This window comes from Jatropha curcas, chromosome 1 (assembly GCF_041381405.1).
Source record: "Jatropha curcas cultivar XTBG-Jc1 chromosome 1, XTBG_Jcur_1.0, whole genome shotgun sequence".
In the NCBI taxonomy this organism is placed as follows: Eukaryota; Viridiplantae; Streptophyta; class Magnoliopsida; order Malpighiales; family Euphorbiaceae; genus Jatropha; species Jatropha curcas.
The window spans coordinates 5524058-5546346 of NC_143151.1; the positions used below are offsets into that span (position 1 = coordinate 5524058).

General features: G+C 33.8%; 1 protein-coding gene across 3 annotated transcripts; it reads right to left on the minus strand.

Moving 5' to 3' along the window:
- Nucleotides 1–495: 495 nt before the first annotated feature.
- LOC105627987 (coiled-coil protein) lies at nt 496–21928 on the minus strand. Of its 3 annotated transcripts, XM_012209272.4 has the most exons (25): nt 21431–21928; nt 19458–19622; nt 17799–17873; nt 16131–16209; nt 15317–15381; nt 15033–15122; nt 14727–14816; nt 14502–14588; nt 14150–14233; nt 11680–11799; nt 11363–11391; nt 11131–11263; nt 10023–10586; nt 9107–9645; nt 8937–9000; nt 8717–8819; nt 8452–8621; nt 5593–5718; nt 4775–4845; nt 4245–4307; nt 3561–3633; nt 2131–2250; nt 1939–2016; nt 990–1040; nt 496–822 (listed from the first exon to the last, which is right to left on the minus strand). In XM_012209272.4, exons 1-25 carry the CDS (start codon nt 21668–21670, stop codon nt 721–723), a joined length of 3381 nt encoding a protein of 1126 aa, XP_012064662.1. In that variant the 5' UTR covers nt 21671–21928; the 3' UTR covers nt 496–720. The 3 variants fall into 3 exon arrangements, with proteins under 3 accessions (XP_012064662.1, XP_020532551.1, XP_020532552.1); XM_020676892.2 differs by lacking the exons at nt 17799–17873; nt 19458–19622; nt 21431–21928 and adding an exon at nt 16307–16330; XM_020676893.3 differs by lacking the exons at nt 17799–17873; nt 19458–19622; nt 21431–21928 and having other exon boundaries at nt 15317–15376.
- Nucleotides 21929–22289: the final 361 nt, after the last annotated feature.

The following is a 22289-nucleotide window of genomic DNA, read 5'->3' on the forward strand; positions in this document are numbered from 1 at the left end:
CAAGTTTACTATAATATGAACTTCATTTAATAAATTTAGTTCAGTGTAATAAATTTTCTCAAAACAAAATTAATTTAATAAAATAAATATTCTGCTGGCATTTTTGCGATAATAATAATAATAATAATAATGTCTAAAAAAATTAAATTTTAATTAATTGAATAAACACAAACAAGGTCGAGCTCAATCGAAAATTAAATTCACATTACTCTGAAAACTGAATCACAAACAATTAAATTCACTTGGCTTTTAATGGATACAAAAACAAAAACTGTCCTTTGCACCCATTATTTTGGATTTTTTTTTTAAAAAAAATTTTCGAAGCAAATAAATTTAGAGATCGTTAAAAAATTATTTTTAAAACCTTAACGAGACATTTGGGCATTTCATGTTATATTTTTAAAAATAATTTTACACTAGGGCATCATTACTCCAATTACAGATGACTGCACCTTTTGGATCACTCTCGAGCATTTGTATCCGTAGAACTGGGAATTGGATGAAGTCATTATTGCACATAATAGAATGTGATCCAAAATTACATTTGATATTCCCACATAGGGAAAACCCATTACATATTACAAAATATACAACCCTATATATAATATAATATAATTAAGCAAGATGATAACTCTATCCAATTTACATCACTCAAACAATGAACAAAATATTTCAAATAAGTATTGCAAGATTTATATACGTGAAACCCTAATACCACCCTCACTCTATCTTCTCCAATACGTCCAACCTGGTTTTCCTCTTCCAACCTTTCATTGCAGCAACAAGGTTTACTAACCCAACAATTTGATTTTTACTGTATTCCTGCAAGGAGAAAGTTTTTCTCACAATTAGAATATAATAACCTATCATATTATCTGGCATTAAAATTTACTTTCAAGAAGAATTTTACATAATCTACCACAAACCTTCAAAACAATTAACCACTCCAAAATAATACATAATATTTCAATTGTGCGAAGCCATCTTACCGGGTGAGCTCGGGCCCAGTGCACATACTCGGTTTCTGGAAGGTAGTAAGCCTGTATGAGTAGAATAAATGTGTGAACTCTCAATACAAATATTAGAAGTGAATTATGTTCAGAAGGCCATTTTAACTGATTTAAGCATTCAGGTCAAGCCAGAAGCCCCCAGTCTGATCTTGTTGACATAAAGTTTAAGAGCTTAGAGGCAGGCATGCGAAACAAATTTAACTATGGAAGTGACATTTTGTATAAATGTAACTAACAAAAGTAAATGGAACTCCAATTTTACTAGCATATAAAGGATTATATATATATATATAAAAATAAAAAAAAAAAAGGGTAAAAATTGAGCTTCTCAACTTAAATATGAGATTAGGTATTCAACCCAACTTACATGACATTTGGCATTTCAACAAGACATTTGATGAATGCAAGAAAGGTCATGTAACAAATAGTCAAATAGAACATCTATCGTTCTACACATAATTTAAAATTAATTGCATTCCTGTTCTCCTGTTATAAAACCCAACAAGAGAATACTTCTCACTTCTAGAAGATTAAGAAACAAATTTGTAACTTGCTTGTGTCTATAATTATGCATTTAGCTTTCTTCATTTGTTCTCAGTGTATCTCATATTTAACCAAAACAACATATTGACGGCTTTAGCCAATTAACTGCAATATATTTCATGCCAAATATAAATTGAACTCATTTTCATCATCTGTTGCGTTTGCTTTTATTTTATGTTATTACTGTCTTTCGCCTTTTATAAATCTATATTCCTAATATTCATTAGTACACTTAGATTCGGGGACAGTGAGGGGAAGGAAAAGGTGAAACAAGAAATCAGAATGAATTGCTTGCTTAGGCTTTGTTCAACTATACCATTACTGAATGTTCTCCATCGTCTTTGAAAATCACCCACATAAATTATGCCCACTCTTACAGTCTTACCTTAATAAAAGCTTCAACTATTTGTAACTTAGGCTTCACATTTACAGTGGCGAAATGTTGTAGACCATTGATCAAAACCTGAAAAAGAAACAGAATCTCAACAAGCCGCAAAATGAGCAGGGGCAAATATATGAAAATTATGAGGCACTCGTATTCCTCTTATAGTTCCGAGGAAAATGAGGGTGGGGGAACCTGAAGATCCAAAGACATGAGAGCTCGGCCTTCATCAGTACACCTCTTCACCCGTGATAGACCTTCAACAAGAGTTTCAGCTACAATTTCAAGACCATATTCTAGGAGAAGATCTTGAACCTAGGAAGAGAGGAACATAGTTCAACAAGTTAGTCATTCAATATTAACAAAGTTAAAAAGGATCCTTTCCTAGTTCTCAACTTGAAAACAAAATCTTAACATGCAGATAAAACTTAAATTTCCTCAGCAAATTCATGATCCACACAAGTGAAAGTCTTTATGTGCATGAACTGCAGGCTATTTGTGAAGTATAAACACCCTTGATGCATGAACAGAGACTATATTCTCTTTAGGTATCTAGCAAACTCAGCTTAACAAACCAGAATGACAGAACAGCATAAACATTCTAATGGATCAAGAAACAATTCACAAATAATGATCACAGATATTGAAATCTATGCAATTCCTGCTAGCTTATCAGCCAGCTAAAAGTCGCTCATTTATTTATCTACCTATTTGCAAGTGCATGCATATAACCACAATGCAACAGTTGCGAAGTTAACACCAGGCAACAGCTCAGAAAATTTACCCTGGAGCTTAATACAAAAACATTAAATGACATGAAACGACGTAACGGAAAATAAATGGTCAGGCTTTAAGTGGACATTCACTCAGTGTATTCTCTGTTTTCAGTCCAAAGATTTTTATACTGAAGTCCTCTTTTCCATTTACAGACTCCTTTCCCCAAAAGTAGAACGGGAGAGAAGAAAGAAACTGAGGATGAAGAAGTCTGGAATTGTTTCATTCACCTGTACATGGGTTATGATATGAGAGAGACCAAAGGTTTTTTCTTTTTCCTGAACAAGAAGCTAAGTGCATGTGGATGTTACAATCTTGGTAGTGCTTATGACAGTTTTAGGTCCTCCTTTCAGATGTTGGTTTTTTAATTCTACTATGTGAGAGAGAGAGAGAGAGAGAGAGAGAGAGGAAGAGAATGTTGAGCATCTGTAAGTATGGTGGTACAATGGGGGACATAAAATGGCTTGTGCAAAGGCAAAGGAAGCTGCATCTCAGTGGATCAAGTGTAAAGATGGGGAATCTAGCACCTGTCTTTGAAAAGACCAACAGAAGGTCAATTTGTCCTCTGAAGTCTAAATATTCTAAGGCTACCATTGCGTAGGTTTCTTTCAATAGAGAACTCTTTTTTACCTGCTACGTCAACATTCAAATCACTAATTTGACCAGAATATTGCCTGAGATTATCTGAGACCATCTTGAAAATCATATGACTAATTGATTAAAAGATTGAGTACAATTGAATAGATGTCCAAAGTTCAGGAATGTTTCAGCAATTAGGCCAGTGAGATGAATTTGTAATGTAATTCAGAATTTCACAGAACAGTATTGATGCACTGTACATCAGCCATTACCTCTTTGTGAATTCCCCCATGAGCAAGCCTCGTTCTATAGTGCTTAAATTCTCCCAACAACAAATCAACATACCTAAAAATTGTAAGTCAGAACATGTCAAATGGTAGTACTAGATCTATAAAAAAAATCCACAGGTATCGAATATCCAATGCGAAATGACATGAAAGGTATTTTATTAACATAACAGCTGACATAAAGCCATAATACTTGATGTATGTGGTTCAAGTAGGCTCTGTGGCAACAGACAAGGAAGAAAAAAAAAGCAACTATTAAGGCCATGAGAAAAAGGTCTTATCGATTATTATATAGTGTAGCAAAAACCTCCCAAGTAAAGAAAAATCAAGAAATAGAAACAAATGTTGAATCCTCAAGACAGTTGGGCACAGATTGAGCACTAAGTTTAGAAACATGGGCATTTTGAAAGAAAGCAAAAGAACCACAGAAAAGGATTACATGTAACAGCATGATGTCTAAAGTCACATTATCCAATAACTGCATTCTGTTGCTCATTAAAAATTTCAATTCCATACGTGATTTCAGTTCATCAGTAAGCATAGAGCACAAAGTCAATAATGATATATAATTATTTACCAGTAAACACTTGAGTCTTAGAAATATCAATTTTGAAGTTAAAATCATAAATCTAGAGGTATAGAAGTTAATAAATGCACTGAAAAACAAACCCATTATGCTCTAGTCCAAGCTCTTTTACTTCCCATTTAGCATTAGCAATCCGGTCAACATACCTGCATAAGAAGTGCTTCTTCAATACAGTATAAAAATCTAGATAAAAAGTATTGACAAAAGAGGAGCCCGGCACATACATAATTAGCAGCATTTCCAGCATATAAAACATACTACTGCATTAGAAATCAATGAAAAAGAAAAAAAGCAAACCGGAAGCAAAATGTCATTGTAGTGAGTGTTTTTCGCTGTAATGACAAAGTTAAATACATGGCTTGAAGCTCATATGATTAAGTAAATGCGTTTAGCAGTGTTCATGAGCTATATTTGTACTTGAAAGTGCACGTGCTTTTAAGGGGAAAAAAATCAATTTCATTTATTTAAGTTGGTGAAACAACAATATGACCTCCCAACACCAGCAAATTAATTATAAAGAAAAATTAATAACCCCAAAAAGTAGTTCTAAAAAGTGTATGAAACTCACCAAATGGAACCTCAATTTAAACAAAAATACATTTTATGCTCTTACCCATCGATATGTAAAAGTAGTCTTGCAGTTGTCCTATGAATGTATGCTGTAAGGTCCAGCACAGAATCCACCTGTTAAAACATAACTCACTGATTAACAAAAGGAGTGTTAACAAAATCTAAGGAGCTATATAAGAATGTAACCAAAATCAGAATAGATTACAATCTGAAAAGATAAAGTTTTAGCCCAAAATAAACTCTTCTGGGGACACTCAGTTCTCTGTGTCAGTTTTTGTGGGACTCGAAGCTCTAATGAATTTTTTTTTTTCCATTACATTTAGTTTTTGAGAGAGATAATACCCAAAAATAACATTCCTTCCGATATAATTGAAAAATTATTATAACTAAAAACAAAATACTCCTATTTTAGCCACTTTAAATTAATTCTTCCAATTAAATATTAGAGCTTGGAGTCCACAGAGAGAAGGCACAGGTGGGGGTTGAGTGCCAAACAGAGTTTATTTTGGAGTAATTCAAAAGGCCAAAATAGAACTATGACATTCTGAGATTTTCTAATTTTTCATTTCACTAAGAATAGACTAATAGAATACTTTGACAGTAGTATCGAGGTAGTGTGTGTTTGTATTGCGGGTTTTTTTGTAACTTTTCCACAAAAGGTATAAAACTGATGCAAGAGATCAACTATTATAATTTACCATTCTGACACGTGAAATTTTCATTAAATTCCCAATTTATACATTAATAGTGTACACTGGATCTCCCCTTTTATACATTAATAGGGTGCCCATATCAATTATTGCAAAATCTAAACTATCATTGATACTAAATACCACAAGAGATAGTAATAAAAAAATGTACCAGGTGTGCATAGAAATCCTCCACTATAGCTGGGTTACTTTGAAGAAGAATCGACTGAAGATGCGATTTCGATCTGTGCAACACTCGAGCAACAAGAGATATATTATCAGCAGCTACGCATCGTTCCTGCAACAGAATGGTTGTATCATTCACATGCAGAGTGCTTCACTCCTATCAAACAACAGGTATATGTATATACATCTCAAGGCACCAAGCAGTTTGGTGTACTATGTTACTAATTACATGCACTCTTCTGGTACAATTAACAGATACTGTCTCACAAATTGGAAGCATCATAACTATATCCATATCTCAATATCCTTATCCAACATGGTACTGACTGCTGTAATTCCATAATAAATAAATCAACATAACAAGAAATACACATGGTTTTATATGCACATTTGTGTTAAAACGCAGATATCCTGCTACTTTACCGATCCGGCTACTGCCCCCCAACCTTCTCCCTCTCTCTCTCTCTCTCTCTCTCTCTCTCTCTCTCTCTTTCAAGCACGCGCGCGCGCACACACACACACACACATGAAACACGGTTTTCAGTTGCCATAAGACGAGGTGTAAAGTGTAAGTTATGTTCATGACTTAAATGTCATAAACAAGAGATGATAAAACAACTAAAAGAGAACAAGAAAGACGCTGTGCATCATAAGAACATTCATATTTTAGCTCATTAAAAAACTCTCACAAAATCTTAGAAGATGGTAACTCCCTTTCTGCTAGTGTCGAAAATGACTAATTAGCTTAGTACACTGAAAAGGGCTACTAGAAATGCATGCAAGGATAGCATCTGTATTTTGATCTATTTCTTGTTAAAGGAGCAAACTTTGGAGTCTTTATCCACCCCTCTTTTGAGAAGCCCACATGCCTATCTTCCACAATTGACAAAACCATGGCATGAAAAATGAGAAAGGGATTGTATTTAAAATGAGATATTGTATGAACAATTTTGGTGGAATCATAACCATTAACGAACAAATGGCCTTTTTCATTTAATCATATATGAATGAAAAGCAGAGCATATTAATTTCTAAATCTGTAGAAGAAATATATACCAGTGATACAATTGCATTGTAATAGGAAGATTTTTTCTTTTTTCTGTTTTTTTGTCTATTGGTGTTTGGGGGGGGGGGGGGGGGGGGGTAGTTGTGGAGGACACTTGCTTGAAGACAAATAATCCCTCCGTTTCCAAATATTTGTCACATTTGAGAAAGTATTATGTTCCCAAATACTTGTCATATTTGTAAATTTCATAAATAATGAATTATTTTTTCCATTTTTACCCTTTGTATATGACCAACAGTGGTTGCTTCACTTCCTTAATAATTTATTGTAACCTAAACAAATTAAGCATAGTATAGTCAATTCACTCAATAATTTATTGTAACTTAGACAAATTGAATAGTTTTCTTAAGGAGCATGAAAACCCAAATGTAATAAATATTTAGAAACGGAGGGAGTACACGATTAGAGCAAAGATAAAAGATCAAATAATGGGCGAATACATGAATTCAACCATAAACTTTTCAAAAAAAAAAAAAAAAATTGTGGCACCCCAAACTTAGGCCCTGCGAAAGCTTGATGCTCCATTTTATTTTACCATTGACACACCTCTTAAATTGAAAATCATACGTGTTTTCCAAATGCTTCGAAAGCAAGTGATGAGAAAAAAAAAAAATCTTTTTAATCTTCAAATCTAAAATAATATTTGAAAATTAAAAATAATAATAATAAAAAAAAAAAAACTAAAAACCCAAAATTTAAAAATGGATTCAATATCCAAGACAAGAATTTTATATAATAGATCTGCAGTAACTGGTAACCAAATAACACAAATTCAAACAATACAACTCAATCAAAATATTATTTTATACAGGAATACTTTTTAAGCAATCCCACTTTTTAGCAGCAAAACTTCAATTTAACACAAAACATAAAACCATCCAAACAAATAAATCCATCAAACCTCAGAATATGCAAATATACATCTACTGCATTCAAGAAAGCAATAGAGGAACGAAAAAGAGAGAAGATAATAGAGACGCAAGGGTTGTATTTTTCCTGCCAAAAGCAAATTCAACAGAAGCTCCACAGTTACAACAATATAACACACTAGTTCTAGCAAAAGGACAGAGAGAAAAAAGCCACCATAACTATCAAAAAAGGTTTTGCCAACAGATGATATCTTTTCATCCACAACCAAACAGAAGCACAATCAAACCTGATCTGCTCAGTCAAAAGAAAATAACACAATCCAACTCAAAATAAAAAATGCAACAACTCTGAATCCAAGAACACATAATTTACCGTAATTTTTACCGACAAGAAAAATAACTCCTAAAAAGGGGATAAAAGAGTTTGAAACCTAGGGAAGATAGATCTGCTCCCTCCTTTACTAATCTGAGGAAGATAGATTTGAAATCTAAGAAAGGAAGAGAGAGGATTACAGCTAGTGGTTGAGCAAAGAGAAACAAAGGAAGAGTATGCAAACGGCAGTGGCAGTGGCAGTGGTGTTGAGCAAAACGAAAATAACGAGAGGAGATTAAAAAAAATTAAAAGCAAAAGGAGCAGAAAGTTTAGGATTTTTTTTATTCATTTATTTATTTGTATTTTATAATTTGAGCATATGCATTACACGCCTCAAGTTTTGTTTGGTTGTGATAAATAAAGTGCACAGCATTAACAAATTTCACAATTTCAAGGGGGCATTTACGGGGTGAATTTATATATTCAGCCATTAAATAATTGATGAACTCTTGCATAGAAATTTACAGACCGGAAATATATGATCATCCTAGGCAGACTGCTTGCTAAAGATAATTGCTATAAGAATTTTCCACAAACCTTGAGACCAAAAGATACGGCTGGTGAATGATTCTGAGGACTAGTAGGTGTTAAATCTGCATGTATATATGTACTTAAAGATGTGGGTGATGACGGAAATGCTGTTGACTGGGCTTTTATCCACTGATCACAATCCTGTGATATTCTGGATAAGGCCGTCTTCAGTCGATCTAAGTAACATTATAAAACACGCATAACATCAGCTCAAATCAGAATCAACTTTGTCCTATATAACAATCATCAAATCAGTAAAAATCACACTTACAATTGACAGAGTCAGATAAACCTTTTCCATTTGAATTAACATTTTGCTGACCAAATGTTTCAAATACAAAGTAAAAGAAAACCTCGAACAGCTGGCATATCCCCTGCAATAGGGTACTGAATCAGGGAAAATAATTTAGAGAAAATATAAAGCATCACTAAGACAATAAAGCTAACAAATAAACTCAAGCAACAAATTTAGCCGACAAATAGGAACATACCTTGAAAAACTCAACATTCACTATTTCTAGTTTTTGCATCAGCCTAGCATATTTGTCCATTGACCTAATATGCATAAGTAAATAGCCAAATCAAATCAAATTACATATAACCAAGGTTGTAACATCTAAAAACAGAATATTGATCACTTATAAGCTGAGGAGAACTTCACCTCAGAAGACAAATAGATGATCCTGTATGTGCAGCTATCTCATCATTTTTCCAGTGTACAGAGTTGCTTCTTGAATGAGTCCACTTAGAAATTCGACTTGGGAGTTGACTATCCTCATCAATAAAGTCAGCAAGCAGATCTTCATTTTCATCTTCATTTTCAGTTCCATTCATATGATTGGCATCACTACTTTTGGGAGACACGATGTCAACTTGATAGCTATCATTATTATGTCCATATTCACCTGAACTTGCCCCATTAGGTAGGGAAGAACTATGACCTTCTTTGGAACCATGCAATAATTTTAGAGAAAATGGGTTTTCATTTCTGACCCAACTTGTAAAACCATTCTTCTTCGCAGTGGCATCAACCAAGTTCAATGATTTATAATGATTCAATCTGGCATTAGTAGAGCTGCTTCCATCAGATGGAGCGATTAAGGGTGCCCCATCACCAACAAGCCCAGGAAAACTGATAACTTGTACTGTATCTGATGGCAAATTCAGCCAATTTTCCTTTTCCAAAACCATTTTAAGCGCCTAAATAGAAAAGAACAATTTTAGTGCAACACGAGTATCAGAAAACAAAATTACAATCTGCTAAAATTACGTTGTTTAATACGGTAAATGCTCTACCACAGAAGATAAATCAACCAGCAAATTCAATTTTTATTACAGGACAAAGTACAAAAACTATATTGACTAAAGTGCAAGCACCCTTAGAAGAAAAGAAATCAGAATTAAAAGAGCAACAAAAATAAAAAGGTCAGAAGAGAAAGCCTCCAAAAAGGGCATGCTCAGAACAAAGAGTCTGTAAAATACTAAATACAAGAAATGAGCCAAGTAAATTAAGAATGCAACTGTAGTTGCATAACATTTAAAAATTGGAAAATAAGTTAACCTTGATAATAACTTACATGAACATTTTGCCGATGAAATGCTACAAAATAATTCTCACAAACAACCTTCAATTTCTGTCTGAACTCAACTGCTTCAACTCCACAGAAGGCTTCACCAGCCAAGATGAATACACTCAGATCTTCATAATTTTTCAAGAATTGGTGAATGCTCATTGAACCACCTGCGGAAGAAGAAAGCAATACTGATACTCGACTTGTTGTAAGCTGCCAAAGATTCTTCCGTCCTCTCTGAAGGGTTTGTGAAACAAAAGCTGTAGCTTCTTTCCGTAAGTGATACCAAGGTGATCCGCTGCTTGATGCTCCAGTGCCATCATTCCTAGTCTCATCAACTTGAGAATGAGAATCTGAATGAATGGAATTAGTAGCTCCCATTGAGTCTCTCATAGGCACAGTGGCAATAGCTTCCTCAGTCGGTCGTCCGTCCACAGACTTTGAGTGAGAGCCATTAATTCCTTGAGGATCAGAAGAAATTATTGCTGCTGAATCAACTTGCTGGGTATCCCCAGAATGCCAAGAGTTGTCCCTTTCCCTTAGCATATTGCATGTTTCGGATGCCCAATCCTGCAAGACAGATGAAACAATTTCATAAAGAAAAAAAGTTGACAGGCAAATGTATTAGAATGACGATCAAGAGAAACACCCATCATCAAGTAACATTATTACACTGACATGATTGTAATTATAAAACCATACCTATAAATATGTTCTCTCCAAAAACAGATCCAACATGGAAATCATCTGTTTTTGCTAATGTTATAATGTTTTCAAATACTACTTCTATCGACAAACTTATATGACCAAAAAGGTTTCAATTTCTTCTTGCTTTAAGAGGTTCTAAGTTGATACAAGAGCTATAAATTCAGATTGGTAAGCTTCCCTAGAATAGTTTAAAAAGATTTGGCAGATGAAATATTTTATTTGACCAACCTTTGGCCCAATTATTCTTTGGCAGATAATAAACAACTTGCTTAAAGAATGTCTAGTCAAAATGCAAAGGATGGAAAAAACTATAAGTAGCATTGTGATGTAGTAACAATATGAGCCAAAAGAACATTCAAACTAATAACAAAAAACAAAATACAAGAAAGAAAGAACATAAGTTTACCTTGTTCTCTAGCTCAAAGATCATTATTTCATGATAAGAGCACATCAACCTGAATAAGACAGCTAGTGTTCTCAACAAACACTGCCTGAACTTAGATTCAGGTATCTGAAGGCATAGATCACTGTAGGTAAGTCTGGAATACATTGGAAGATTAAAGCATTATGAAAAGAAGAAAAGTACAGAAACTGCTAAAAATTCAATATAGGGAATGTTTAAAGTGAAAAGAAAATACCTGCTATTTTGCATTTGTACTTCTTGGTCCTGCAAAAGTTAATTAATCATCTAATTAAAGATGTTCTCCAATAAGAAAGTGGAAGCTACCATCAATAGAATTTCGATGATACTAAAGAAAAGAAATCATTTAACAAGAACTAACTGATCTGTCAGATACAACTTCAAACAACCTTAATGCATGGATGACATACTCTAAAGAGAAATAATCAAAAATACTGAGATTTTGAATTTAAAATACTAATTCACCTATTCATATCAATTTCCAATCCTTCAGAAAGTCAAGTTTACAGACTTGTAAATCTTAATTATCTCTACCTCTTGTACAATATTCTTCAACACAGAGTGAGTTTCCGATAGGACTTCCTGCATGAAGAAGCTTTGTATTTTTTCAGCTAGACCAGAGATATCTCCAATTAATGCATAAGCATCAACCACCTGTTGACATGATAATCTATTATTTTAATTGAGAAATTGAACAAGAGAACATTATTAAATTCTTATCATCAATTCACCACAAGACTAGTATGATAAGAGATGTAGAATTGATAAAAGCAGTAGAATTTCCACAAAAAAAAAAATAATAATAATAATAATATAACCTTAATCTAAAACAAAAATATCAGAAATTCGTCAAATTTTACAGTCCAAAGTGCTGATGCAATGAGTTGTTTCTTTATGGAGGCATCAACATGCAATAATGTATTGAGCAAGTTTTTGGCAATGAAGAAACAACATGTTCACAAGATTAGCATGATAGAAAAGACTATGCTAAGATGGACATAAGAAAATAAAAGGATTGGTAGAATAAAGAACGAATACGTTCTTATGAAGGTGAAAGTGATACTAATTGAGTAAAAATTGACAGAAGGAAGATTGAGATGGTCTGCACATGTGCATCATAGACCACAATACGCACTACAGAAGGTTTGAGGAAATTGATAGAAAATAAGAAAGTGAAGGGGCAGATATAGAACAGCTTAGCTCTAGAACTCTTCTGGATATATAAATCTAAACAAAGCACAATCACAAAACAGATCGGTGTGGCTGACTGAACATTTGGGATAAAAAATTTTATTGAGTTGAGTTTTCAATGTTGAATCAGTTTTTGGATTTGCTTTCCCCACCAAAAAGAATAGACTTTTTAACTCACACAAGATCCAAATTCAAGCCAAGTGATCCCTCTAACTCCAAGTCCATATCATACCTTAAATGCCAATAGCATGAATAAGTATGAACAAAAACACACAGCATGGTCAAGCAAGGACTTCCATCTTCTTCTTTGCTACAATGGTTAAAAGTAAAAAATATTCAATGAAAACAACGCATCTACAAAACCAACCTGAATACCACAAGACTATCATGCCACAAAAACAGAAAGCACAACCAGCCTCCTAAACAAAACCACCGCTCACCAAACAAAGTAGCCAACATCCCTTGGACAAAATCACTTGAACATAGAACCATTCATACAGCCCCAAAATCAACAAACTATTCCTTCCAGAGCTAACAATCTTGGGCTATACAAACTACAGAGCATAGTAGGTCATGAAAACACTTTAAAAAAAAAAAAGATAATAAATTGTATGGGGAAGTCCATAAAGACCATCAAACATAAAAGGGAATGTTACTTCTTGTGAGATCTTTAAGGATTTAAATCACTAATTATTCTCAACCAAACATTTAAGAGAAGGAAAAAAAAAAACATGTTGTTCACTTTTCTTTGGATCTTCAGGTCAAAGCAATACACTTGTGGAGATCCGTCCTTGGATTTCAATTAGCTAAGAAAGAGTGGAATTTTAGGCACTTTTTTTAGGGTATTGCTTCACAAGAGTGGGGAGAGATGCTTAAACCAGAAAGAAGTCCCCCTTTTTACTGAACAATGAGATTTTGGTGAAAAGATAAAGAGAAAAAGAGAGAAAAGTAATGATGGAGAAGAGGGGAAGAGGACCTTCCAACTGATGGAGGTCAATGGCGGGCCATCAAAAAGAGGAAGGAAGAGAATTCTGTAGAACTCTCTTCAAATGATGACTATAAAATGGATGAAAAGAAAAAAAGACATCTGTAATGGTTATGTACATTAACCACAAAATGTCGTACATCATTATTGGGGTGATTTTACAGGAATGAGAGAATATTCCAACTTCACCCGTTATTGCGTCAAAAACCTCAGGTTTTACCAAAACCTGCCATGAATCCATTCAAATTTTGGAAAACCTGTCCAATCAAAAGTGGGGAGAGATGGGATCTCTGAAGAACACATTCAAATTATCATCCCCAGAGAAAATAGATATAGTTTGTATTGTACCAAGTATAAGCTATCATTTTTCCCTGGGTCCAATTGTCAAAAAGTAAATGGATTAGCTCCCTTGTTTCCCAGAAATCTCTATTGCTGTTAGCAGCAGGATTTGGTCCTGAGTCTCTGCTATAATGCCAAGCGACTCTAGCAATTCTCCTCTTTTTTTTTTTTTTTTTTTTTTTAAACCGATGGAAATTATGAATTATGCAACTAATTTCCCTAAATTGAAAAGACTATGCGAGGTCCTCATCTAAGATGATATATACATATCCATATATGTATATGCCAATATAAAAATAATAATTTCCAGAGAGTTACTACGGTATCATGAAAACAGAAAAGAAACATGCTTCATCTCATGAAACATATCAACCTAATATAAATAACAATAAATAAGTATGCTTAAAAATTGTAAATCAGAGAACCATTATATCTGCTCAATTTTGGGAAAAAAAATATTAATTTACAGAAAAAGACTGATATACTGACATTTATATAACCCTCCTCCTTGAACTCCTGACACACTTCTAATAAAAGTGAATCCAGCTTTTGAAGGGTTCTTCCCAGCCAAACCTGTATGATATTTAAGAAAATTAAAACAAAAGAAAAAGAAACGGAAGTAGCAGCTGCAGTTGTAACATCCTCTGTAAACCATGCAATGAATAAGCACTAAAAACACAAAAGACATATAATCCAATAATGGAATACAAGGGTGAATAATCAATACAGAAATGAAGTCCAAATTTTTCCTGATATAAGTTCTATTAAAAGTTAAAACTGTAAGCAGAAACAAATAATTATTCTTTTGGTTGTGATAAACGCATCTCAATTGAATATTCACCTCAACTCCACGGCTCATTTCCTGTATGGCTGAAAACTCAGAAAAACTATCTAATAGCTGCAAATACTCAGATAGGACTTGGAATGCCTGAGAGACAATGAGAGTTTAGTCGATTTCTTCAAAATGGAAGCAAAGTAACAAAACAGTAACACAATGGAAAAGGAGGAAACTAGAGAATCAAAGGTCGAGACACGGTAGAAAATGTTGGATCAGAAATAAACCCACCTTGCAGTAATTGCCTTCTTCAACTAAGGATTCAAGTGCTGCTTGCATGCAAAATGCATGATGAAGGTCAGACAATATTGGAAGCATGTCCTGAAATAGAAACAATGCCATGTATCTTTTCAACTGAGCATATTTATCAATATTCTAGACAAAAATGCTAAAGTCTAAATTTTCTTCCTGCCAGTCAAGTGACCATAATATTTTATGTTGGCTGCCATTAATTTTCCTCAAAAACCAAAAACCAAGGGGAACATAAAAGTTTATATTGTGTTCATATGGTATTCAGTATCCAGAAAGAGGGCATACCAACAGAGCTTGTTTCTTTTTGGAATTAGAATTTACAATGAGATCACTTGAGACCCTGTTCCTTGATGAAGTCAAGTGCCTTCTTCCGTTCTGGAAGCAACAGTGACAGCAATAATAAAAGGCAGATTGAGCAAGGAAAGTAGCACTTGCAATTTGAAGATGAAACTAAAAATGTCATTACTAACAAATAATAAAATAAAAGGAAATAGATACATTTCTTACATAATATTTTCCTTTAAACAGACTCTTTTAGCATCTAATAAAGACACCGTGCATATGCTTACCATGCAGATGACATTCGCTACCTTCAAGTCTTTCTCCAATTCCCTGACTAAATTCATCCCCTTCACTGGCCAAAAGCAAGTATAAAAATCTCATTCAAACGTAAGGAAACGTAGAATATTAACTCCATAATGAATTATGGGCACAACAGAAGAGTCAATGGAATTATGTTAAGGAGGACTTGAAGGCCCTTTTCTTGCCAACCACACAAAAAAAAAAAAAAAAAAAAAAAAAAAAAAAAAAAAGAGCAAGGGACTTCTAACAAGTGAAATATGTTGAAAAATCTTGCAACGAGGATGTTAAATACCCTCCTCAAAGGGGCACTATCCAAATACAAACAAAGTACTGACAAGTTCCTAAGGTTAGCAGAATAAAGCAACTCCCAACGCTATAAGCCCTTAATAGAATAAAAATCCCCCTGTGTGAGCACAGAATCACATATGGTTTTGTGTACTTAGCTGTTGAGTGTTGTAACTTGTGCACACCATAAACTACTACAAAACCAATATAACCAAAATGATTAAGGCAAACCGAAGTTTCACAATAATGATAACATCATTTCCATGGACTCATGGATGAAGATGTTTTTGACAATGGAAAAACAAGTTGACAACAAAAACAAACAAAAGAAAATCTGTCACAATAACTAAGGGTAAAATACATAATAACTCATCAAGCATATACAGGCAAAAGCATTAGTTGCTCAGAAATCTTCTTCATAATCATAGATTATGAGTATAAAAATACACAGCATATAAAGAAAAACACATTCTGGATTAAAATTTCAGAACTACATGAAATGTCATAAGAACCTACCCATTACTTCATGATGCTCCATCACTTGTTGGGATAAACGTTCTGCAACTCTATCCAGTTGTGCTAACCTAAGAGCAGCCTACAAGGAGAAGAACCCATGCTGATTGCAGTCAATCATACACATGAACATCTAGAGAAAAGAACGCCTTGTAAATAAAAAAATTCAAATAACATACTTGATACATAGTTTAATCAGGCAACAAGCATTGTAAGATGATCAACAATCACTTTCTTTATGTGTCACAAGGAATTCTACAAATTTGACCAAAAATATAAAAACTAATAAGAATAATAGAACAACATTTATTTATGAGATTATGGAAATCACCACTTGAGGCTTTTGAAAATATTCCACTTAACCACCAAGCTATATAAATGTGAAATACACTGCACCAAAAAATCAACTTCCATAGAAGTAACAAGGAGGTTGTACTACCATATAAGTAGGATTCCATCTGCATGAACTATTGCCACAAGGCATGCTATCAGCCTCTTATGGTATGCTCCAAAGTTCTGTTGACTGACAAATAATAATGGAAAATTTGATCCAACACGTTCACGATTATGGATTATATTCATATTGGCTGTTCCTGCGTGTATTGAACAATGGTGATGAATTATGTATTCTAAATAGTTGATGATAGTCTTTAGATACTTCCTTTATCAAGGTAAGGGTTTTCAATGAACTTAGTTCTCGAAAGGGTGAAAATTAAAGATCTAGTACTGAAGAGAAAGCAACCTGAGGCACCATCTGCTTATTGGAGCATTACATGTTGTAAACATAGCAAGTCCACTCTACCTTTCACAATAGGAGGTAGCTTGAAAACTTTTTATAATAGTCTTTAGATACTTCCTTTATCAAGGTAACGGTTTTGATTAATTTATAGTTCTCCAAAAGGTGAAAATTAAAGACCTAGTACAGAAGAGAAAGCATCCTGGAACACTATCTTCTTATTTGAGCATTACATGTTGTAAACATAGTAAGTTCACACTCCCTTTTACAATATGAGGTAGCTTGGACAATTTAGAATTTTCTCTCTAGTATCTTTTAGGAGCATTAGGTGGACCCAGAATTTTCTGAGACTCTTTTGGTTTAAACAAGAGGATTTCAGTGTAGAGATGCCAAAACTTCTTCGGAATTACATTCTTGTGTTCTGTTGGGGAGGATTATCAAAAACCAAATATTTATCTAACTTTGATAGCTTCTTTGTGGAATATGCTTCAGGAGATTTAAAGGAATATCTTTAAGTATTATTTAGCTTTATTGGAGCATGTTAGTTTGTTTCTATTTCTGCTCATAGTTGCAGGCATCAAAGGAGGATGCCTTATCCTTCATGTGTTTATCTCCTTTATTTCTCAATAAATATCTTGTTCTTAAAGAGTTCACTGCTATGGTAAAACTGAACATATTGCCACATGTCACGCTCGAAGTGCAAAAACCAAAATTTAAAAATAAGCATGAAGTAGCAGGAGTACTTCATGGAAATCCCAATTTGCCCATAACCTTGCTTTCACGTACCCATGTGCTCAAACATGTACAAACAGAAAAGACTTTTCTAATTCATGCAAAACATACACTGTAATTACCAGAAGCAATTGGACTTGAGAATCAAAATAGGGCATGCTGAAAAGAGGTAAAACTTTGAACTGCGTATGAAGTAGGAATACCTGTTTCTCTAAATACTCTAACTCATTTTCTTCAGATGGAATATTCTCTAAGATGTGTCTAATTGGATCAAAATCCTGCATAAAGAATGTACATAAATAGTTTAGTAAATAAACTCAAAACCTTTACACCTGAAAGAACTTTAGATGCAGAGGCAACTATGCATATTCTAAGTGAAGAAACTGACATGAAATTAACAGGTTTGACTTTAATGCAATAGGTTATATGTTCCCCTGTTTAAAAATTATTCAAAAAGAAAAGGTGAAATGGAAAAAGGATTTAATATTGAAAGAGAGAGAGAGAGAGAGAGAGAGAGAGAGAGAGAATTATTATAATCTTTATGCACTAACATTCTTAGACTTATAATATGAGGATTATATTGCCAATTTGGCATGATTGCCTTGAGAAATAAATAATCCCTCTCAAGCTGCAGAAAGACACATAAATCATTTACAAGATACAGCTATTCTGAGCAATAGAAGTTCATACAAAACTGGGTTTGGTTATAAATCCAATCAAAGAATCACAGCCTTAAAACTGAATCGAGTTGTTTCATTTATAAAAGCATGTTTCCTTATCCTTTTGAAGCACCTACAAATATCACCAATTAAACTCATATGTCATAATACTCTCTGAATTGCCCATACATACTAGCTACTTACTCTTATGTGTTCATCATCATTTTCAAATTACATAAACCAATGGCGGTTGACACAAGTCAATTATGGAGCACCTAACCTGATACAGCGAAACAATATGTGCTGTTGGAAAGATAAATATACTGATTTAATTGCTAATGAATAGACTGAAACATGGATTTTTCTTTAACAAACTACATCGCGCATACCAGATGAATCTGCAATAGTTGATGGATTTGGGTATTATTAGACATATAAACTTATGACACAAGGCTGCACGCGTAACAGAGAAAAGTACTGAAAGTCATTATAGTGCTCGAAGTCTTTTAGAGGTTTGCACATCTGAGCTACTTAGATTGATTCATCCTAATTGCAAGATAAGAAAGAATTGACGTAGGATTTATAAGGACTTGTTCTCCAATCTCAACAACGAGCTTTTGATGTATAGTTCTCCAAAGATTCATATCCATTGATGTCAGAGTCGTCCACTCATTTTCAGTTGCAATCCCGAGGCATTGGTGATGAAGTCAGAATTGCACTGTTTGTCCGAAACTACATAAGCTAGTGCATATCCAACCTACTTGGGCATTAGTGTTACAAAAGCATAGTGGAAGGTTATAATCCTAATTGGGTATGGGACTTGGATCCCATGTTGAAGATATAAAATTTTGATCCGGGATTATATGGACTTAGGCTCTACAACCTCAAAAGCTAGCTTTTGGGTGCAGTTCTCCCAATATTCATATCAGATTCTTTCAAAGATTCAAAGAACTTCCAAAAAAACTGTGTTATTTTGTATTATATAAAGAAAGAAAACAAGACACGTACTGATGTCACTTCAATATTTCTCACTAATACATAAAATGTATGCAACTTTTCTACAAGTGAATCACGTCAACGAGAATATATCAATGTAAAAGATATCAAATTCCAGAAAATAAAAAAAAAAAAAAAAAAAAAAAAAGCTACATGAAAAAATCAAAGCCAAATATAAATCACTGCAGATTTAAATCATGTACAGACCTCTTCATAGAAGTCCTGTTCTATTTCCTCCACATGAGAAGGTGATTTGCTTCCATATATCATGCGTAATCCTTCAGAGCTGGAAGGAAGATCGAATCGTTGATGAGGAGGCAGTCCAGCAAGAACACGAGCAACAGCTGCAGCAGCTGCAGCTCGAGCTGGAACCTATAAAAGGGAACATAAAAAAATTAAATTTCAATATTATTAACTCAAGTAGGTTTCAGTGAAACGGTTATGGCAATATCCAGGAGCATATGGACTTAAAAGATGCACCAATCAACATACCAAAAATCCTGGAAAGTAGAGATGGCAATTAGTAACAACATACAAACACAACATGATTCCAGCATTAAATTTAAGGACTTGATTTCATTCGATCATGTTGAACCATGTTGATACGGTTCATGAAACAACAATCTGGAAGTGCTTGCAAATTTATAGAGTTTATATTTAAGTAAACAATTTTTTGAATATATACTTCAAGAAAGCATTTGTCAGTGGCTTCTAAGTTTTAAGTCATCATGATAATTTTTTCCAAGGATTTTCAGAAAATGATGCTTTTTCACTTGAAATTTGTTTGATCACAAGACCAAAAATCAACAGCCATAGCAATCTCCGGGATCATATGGACTTAAAAGCTGCACCAGTCAACATATTAAAAATCCCTCAAAGTAGAGGTAGCAATTAGTGACAACATGCAAACACAACACGAATCCAGCGTTAAAAATCGATATGGTTTATGAAACAACAAAGCTGAAGTGCTTACAGATTTTATTTTGTTTGTATTTAATGGAGCAGTTCTTTGAATGCATACTTCAAGAAAGCATTTGTCACTGGCTTCTAAGTTTTAAACTATCATGATAATTTGCTCTAAGAATTTTCGGAAAAAATTATGCTTTTTCACTTGAAATTGGTTGATCACAAGACCTACACTTTCAACTGAAAGAAACTTCACAGAAATTACCTTAGATATAATTCTTCCTGATATCTAACATGTTCTAAGAAAGCCAATATATTTCTTTTGGTACAAATTTCTTTGAAACTGATCCAGGGAAAATAGCTAACTATAATATTATCCAGTCTTTATTTGGAAAACCTATGATGCATCAAATATAACTTATACAAATATAGGCTTAGAACTCACAAGTATGCAAATGAAAATCACCAACATCCCTCTATTGCTGCATAATATTCAAGTCAACTAAGCTTTAGTACCAAATTATTTGGGGGTCAGAGCTATAGATCCTTTTTCTTCATTCCACTCAATTTAGTGCTACACATTCATAAAAATGTAGAACCATAAATCTTTTCCTAGTATTCCCCTCCTCTCCCTCCCCCCTTCAAATGTCAGCCTCACTTTCCTAACTCCTAAGACTTGAATGTGATCAACCTTCATCACCCATGCATTTGTTAGCTTACTCCTTCTTCAATCCTATACTTAGAATCCTCTTCACTTCCTCCATCTCTTTGCATGATAGATTCTGGACATTTGGACTACAAGTGTTGGGGAACCACTACACCACTGAACTAATCCCACTTTCAGCACTTCCCTTCCATTGTTAAAACATCAGCTAATCCAAACATAAAGTTTCCTCCCCGAGATCATTTTGCTAAATTAATCTAATTCACTAAATTCTACTAGAAACAACAGGCTTCTATTAGTCACTAAATTAATCAAATTCCATTAAGATTTATAATAAATACCAAAACCCTCTAACCTACTCCTCCATTTCCTTTAAGATTTAATAATGGAAGAGAATAAAAGAATATAACTCAAAATTAAAACTATTGAAAAAGGACAATCAATCCTATTATATCTCCATAATCGTGTTCTCAACTTAACGAAGTTCTAAGAGTTCAATCAGACAGCACTGGATTCCATTGAGACCAAAAAAAAATATTGCAGCACTTTTATAGCTCATAAAAAGAATCCCCTCAAAATCCAACTACATTTCACGCAACAGTGAATTTACCTCAGGCCGATCAGTTGACGGCAAGAGACCAAGCGATCTAGCAGAACGTACGGAGTTGAAAATCTTCTCTCCAACCTTAGACAAATCCATTCCACCTCCTTGGAACAATAAAAAAGGGACCAAGAAGAAAACCCTAGAGCTCTCGAATCCACCAACACCGACACCACCTTCGGTTAAATCACCATTGAAGAGAAAGGGATTGCCTAAAACGGTACCGAACGGGAAGAGATTCGGCTGCATTTCAGCTCAAGACAGCGAAATCAAGCCCCATTTGAGGAAAAAGATAAGGCACTGTTATTTCTTCGATTACAGATCAGATGTAATTGTTTTTGTTACTGTGTTGAAGTGTTGTTGCTATGGAGGTTTTGGGATCGGAGAAGTGGAAATTTGTTTGTTTTTGATAACGATTAGGATGTGTTTGGTGGAATTTTTTGGGTTGTTAATTTTACTAGCTATGCTTTGGCGCTGTCACTGACTTGACTTTTTTAGAGTTGAACACAAGATAGTGAAAATAAAAGTATTGTGTGTAATTCTGTTTTTTGGTTTCAGTTTTGTTTGTGGGCTTGACTTGAATTGTAAACTTGCTTGATTTAAGGTTCTAAAAGCCCATACCAAAAATGAAATATTATTTACGGGTGTTTTCAAACTTGTTTTTTCAATTACTACTACATTCATTTTCTCTTTATTCAGTGAAATTTTTCATTTTGGATGTTATTTTGATATAGAGAATTTTACTTGAAATAAAAACTTTAGAAATGATGCAATTAATGAAAATCTAAAATGCCTTCATTTGATTTTTGAGTATGTACGGCTAGAGAGAGAGTGTGGCAAATAAAAGAAAAGGTTGAACATTTAACAC